This window comes from Myxocyprinus asiaticus, chromosome 31, assembly GCF_019703515.2.
Source record: "Myxocyprinus asiaticus isolate MX2 ecotype Aquarium Trade chromosome 31, UBuf_Myxa_2, whole genome shotgun sequence".
Lineage (NCBI taxonomy): Eukaryota > Metazoa > Chordata > Actinopteri > Cypriniformes > Catostomidae > Myxocyprinus > Myxocyprinus asiaticus.
In genome coordinates this window covers 12,052,160-12,057,244 of record NC_059374.1, presented here as the reverse complement: position 1 = coordinate 12,057,244, position 5,085 = coordinate 12,052,160, and the positions used below count along the sequence as shown (strand labels likewise).

General features: G+C 41.8%; 1 protein-coding gene across 1 annotated transcript in view; it reads left to right on the top strand.

Moving 5' to 3' along the window:
• Window positions 1–4,582, top strand: part of LOC127422111 (uncharacterized) — a 34,812-nt gene extending 30,230 nt beyond the window's left edge. The window contains exon 30 of the mRNA XM_051665472.1: window positions 4,428–4,582. Coding sequence (XP_051521432.1) covers window positions 4,428–4,582 — 155 coding nt within the window. The remainder of the gene's footprint in view (window positions 1–4,427) is intronic.
• The last annotated feature ends 503 nt before the right edge of the window (window positions 4,583–5,085 follow it).

Here is a 5,085-nt window from a genome sequence, read left to right as displayed (position 1 = left end):
TACACTGCAGTAATAACACCCAATACAAACACCACTGCAACATCAAATGCCCCCGGCATCTAATACTGGACAATAAAGACATGTTGTGTAATCAACACATTGTCGCAGGGCGACACTGAGGAATTGGTTGTTCTCTGACAGTACAAAAATTCAAAGATATCCTAAAGAAAAGTAAACTGTTATAGTATCTATTGTTAGTTGTATATACAGTTAGTGTATATGAATTCCATTGTGAATACTTTATTCTCTTCTCTATTTGCATCAGAAAATTTCCCTATTGTTGCTCTTATGCTTTTGGGTATTTTTTTTTAATTTGTCTCATTAATAAAGTTCATTATTCAAGTTACATTACCATTTACTGTACCTTACCATTATGTGTTTGTGGGTTTATTTCCTATCTTGTTTGTGTCTGTCATTATTGTCCTGTCATGAATGCTGGATAGGCTACTCTCCAATATATATTGACCCTGTAGTTGTTGCAGTGTATTGTGTATTGCCAAATTCCTGTGTTGTATATTGAAATTGGTATGGAAAAAAGGAAACAAAGAAACTGTTTAATGTTTGTTGCAAATATAAATTAAAGGAATTTTGCTTTAAACATTCATTACATACAGTATATTTAAGTGTGACTGGGTCCAGATTTTACCTGTTAATTTGGAGAGCCCAGAAATGTAAGCGCAGCCTAGTTCTAGCAGGAAGACTAGCAGCTGTATATCATTGCACCATTAGCTAGGTAACTCCTAGCCAATCACATGTAAGCCATTGCTTTATAAGTTTGCTCACAATCTATCATATTTCTGTTTCAGTGTGCTAACACAGCAACATCATTCTATAGCACTGTCCAATGTCGAGTCCATTTCGCTCTCCAACTAGCAACATCCAGCTATGGACACGGACTTATTCACTGCTCCTTACCTTTTATCCAGAATCAGCAGTCCTCGCTGCAACACACGTCTGCAAATTTCTGGATTTTCAGTGGGATCGCGCACTTTCGGAATCATAATAGACATGTTCTGACCTCTGCAGGCCACAGGATAATCAGTGCACAGAACATCTCTGGAAGCCCGCCTTTCCTTCCCAACGACGCCGTCTCTTCATCTCAACTTCTGCCCGCATCAAACCCAGATCTTCATCCATATCTCATTCACTTAGGAGATCTCCCTCAGTCGAGCCACCGCATCCTCAATCGGAATGCACGACCCGGCTCGGAAGGAGTGCGCTCCTCGCCAAGTCTGTCAAAATCATCGGCTCAGGCAGCAGCTGATCTCCATCAGAAATAAGCCAAGTTCTTATCATATCCATCAAATGCATTCAGATTTAGTCATGGGTCTATGCCTTCTGTTGCCTACGCTGTCTGTTCATCATAACACATCTGCATCAATATCAAAAGGCAATATTTCATGTCAACAGTGCATTCACTCTCATTGTAATGGCAGGCAACCACGCGTTCACAGCGTGATCACATGAGGGTAACTCGTCAGGTTCACTCGCATGTCATTCACCATGTTGCATGCCCGAGTGTTCCCCATCGGGGAATTAAGATCATTATTCAGGCATGTCATGATGTACAGTGCTCATTGTACGGGGTCCCATCACTCCATTCAGTAAGATATCCCTGTTTTGTTGGTCGCTCTTTTCTCTAAATCATGTAGCGGGTGCTTTCCAATACAAGGTATCATCCCTATGCCCTTCTCACTAGGAAAGACAGAGCTTATGATGTGGGCACTCTGAGGGAGCATGGCATCGCAGTTTAATATAGTCTTCACCAAAGTCTCGTGAAAGGGTGCTTAGTGAAATAATTAACTTTTCAAGTGGTGTTCCCTACCCGAGCGCCTTCAAGGGTGCATTAATGCCACTTCGAAAATGCATTGTTTTCTTACTCTATACATACTTCCACGTTCTCATCGGAAGCACCACTGTTGCTGTGCGCCTCTGACACCTAGCGGTAGGCTCCACACTGCATTCTCTTATTCATCATATAATTTAATTACCAGCGCAATGCATATCGCCTATATGATTAGGTCATACAGAGGGTAATTCCTTTTTCACGGCATATTTATGTTTTATTACTCATTCAGGCATTATTAAGTGCAGTAATTTTGTATTGTATGTCTTCATAAATAATTCACTTTCATCTTTGGTCGGACCATGTTCCAATCCACGGGGATCTTCAAGCATTGGAGCTTCATCAATGTTCAAAATTTCAAAGCTCATGAGTTTAACAGTCATGTCAGCCTAACTACATTACTATAAGTATCAATGCATTTCAGTATGATGCTGTTCACTTAATGCACATGGTCGGGGACGTTACATTTAGTAGCAAGTAAGCAGGTTTAGCAATCATTGGATAAAACCTGTGTCGAATCAAGCTCACTAAATTCATCTTGCAACTCTTAATTTCTGTTCCTGCTGGTAAGTCATAGCTCCCTCCAAATGCTTTTGTTATTTCTTCAACTATGTTTCCAAATGCCTTATTGCAATGCAAAGTTATCAATGTTTTCATTTTGCTCCACTCAATGTACGAAGGTGTGCATACATATATATATATATATGTATATATTCAAGGCAGCTCTCGTCAGCAGCAGGATTCATTCCTCTGGACATCACTGTGCCGGATAGGTGTTCTCGCAGCAGGGCTGCATGTCATGGAGCATGCATGGTCTGCTAGTTTTACGGGCAAAAAAAAAAAAAAAAAAAATATATATATATATATATATATATATATATATATATATAATATAAAAAGGCAGATATCAAAGACGCTTTTAAAATCATGCCCATTCGCGCCGACTGGCCCTCTAAATTTCCATGACAGTCACAATTTTACTTTGCTGTCCCGACTCACTCTTGGGTGCAGAAGTAGCCCTCACATGGTAATTCTCTATCAAAAGGCCTATACTGGATCCTTCTCAATCACATTAAACTCCCCTTCGTACTACACCTGCTCGACGATTTCCTGCTCATCGATCACACCACTGCCCCACCCCTATGTTCAGAAGTTCTATTGAGCTATTTCACAAGTTGGGTGTTCCCATCTCAAGTGGATGGGCCCCACCACGTCTCGAATTTCAGGTGATTAGAATGGGCAGTAACATCTCCTCATCACTGACCCTCATCACTGGAGCCCCGCAGGGCTGTTCTTAGCCCACTCCTGTATTCCCTGTACACACATGACTGTGTGGCAACACATAGCTCCAATGCCATCATTAAGTTTGCTGATGATACGACGGTCTGGTCTGATCACTGACAATGATGAAACAGTCTACAGAGAGGAGGTGCACACTCTGACATGCTGGTGTCAGGAGCACAACTGGCTCTCCCTCAATGTCAGTAAGACAAAGGAGCTTGTGGTGGACTTCAGGAGAAGAGAAAGAGAACACAGCCCCATCACCATCAATGGAGCACCAGTGGAGAGAGTCAGCAGCTTCAAGTTCCTGGGTGTCCACATCACTGAGGAACTCAAATGGTCCATCCACACTGAAGTCATTGTGAAGAAGCTCATCAGTGCCTCTTCTTCCTGAGATGGCTGAGGAAGTTTGGAATGAACCGCCACATCCTCACATGGTTCTACACCTGCACTGTAGATAGCATCCTGACTGACTGCATCTCCGCCTGGTACGGCAATAGCACTGCCCACAACCACAAAACCCTGCAAAGGGTGGTGCGAATTGCCAGACACATCATCGGAGGTGAGCTTCCCTCCCTCCAGGACATATATACCAGGCGGTGTGTGAAAAAAGCTCGGAGGATCATCAGAGACTGGGCTGCTCTCACTGCTACCATCAGGCAGGCGGTATCGCAGCATCAGGACCCGCACCAGCCAACTTCATGACAGCTTCTTCCCCCAAGCAATCAGACTTTTGAACTCTTGATCTCTCACGATCAATATACATCAGCACTGCACTTTATTAATCTTATTATCTCACACTGGACTGTCATAAATTATATTCTTTTAACAACACACTGGCAGCTGACTATCAACCGACAGCCTGAATGTCAATACAGTACAATACAACCTACTGTACATTTTATATATACTATATATATACTATTTTCTTTTATTGTATAATGTGTATTCTATATTGTGTGTATTGTATAATGTACATTGTATGATATTATTTGTATGTTGTGTTGTGTGTAATTATGTGTATATTAGATTTTAAATTGTGTTGTGTAAATTTGATGTTTATTGCAGATTGGTATATGTCTAATCACTGTCACAACTGCTATGTTGCTCGGAACTGCAATCAATAATTTCACACACTATTGCACTTGTGTATATGGTTGTGTGACAATAAAAGTGATTTGATTGATTTAATTTGACATGCAAGCTTCCCTGCCTAAAGAAACTCGACAGGATCAGGTCTATTTGCACGTCATTCTCTGGCCAGTTTGAGTCTCATAACGCGATCTCCTTTCCCTATTAGGCCACCTCAATTTTGCCATGTGCATCATTCCTCAAGGCCGCTCCTTCATTTCCCACCTCCTCACACTAGCCCATTCCATAGACAACCTCTCCTACATATCAATTGATGATGGCTGCCACTCGGACCTCCTCTTCTGGTCACAGCTACAGTATTAAATCACTGGAATGGCATTTCCTTTTCACAAAAAAAAAACAATTTTTTTTTTAAAATCTCCGGACGACATGTCCCTTTTCACGGACGTGGCTCCCTCCATAGAATTCAGGGGATATTTTCTAGGATCATTTTTTTCAATATAGCTTCCTACAATTCCTCATCTGCTCTCTTTGAAATTAAATCCCATCGTCATGTCCAGCATTATATGGGGTTCCTTTTGGACATGCAAACATGTCATAGTTTTGTGACAATTCCGCAGTCGTCACTATAATCAATAAAGGCCGGTCCTCCTCTAGCCATCATGTCCCTTATGAGATGTCTGACATTGCAGGAAATGCTCTGCGACTTCATTATCTCAGCCAGACACATTCCTGGATTTTTCAATGTAATCGCTGACTCCCTCTCTCGTGACACTTCCAGGAGTTCCACAGACCATGCCCCCCTGCCAGCAAAAAAAAAAAAAAAAATTCCCTGCCACCCTTCTCAGACCTCCTGCTGGATTAAG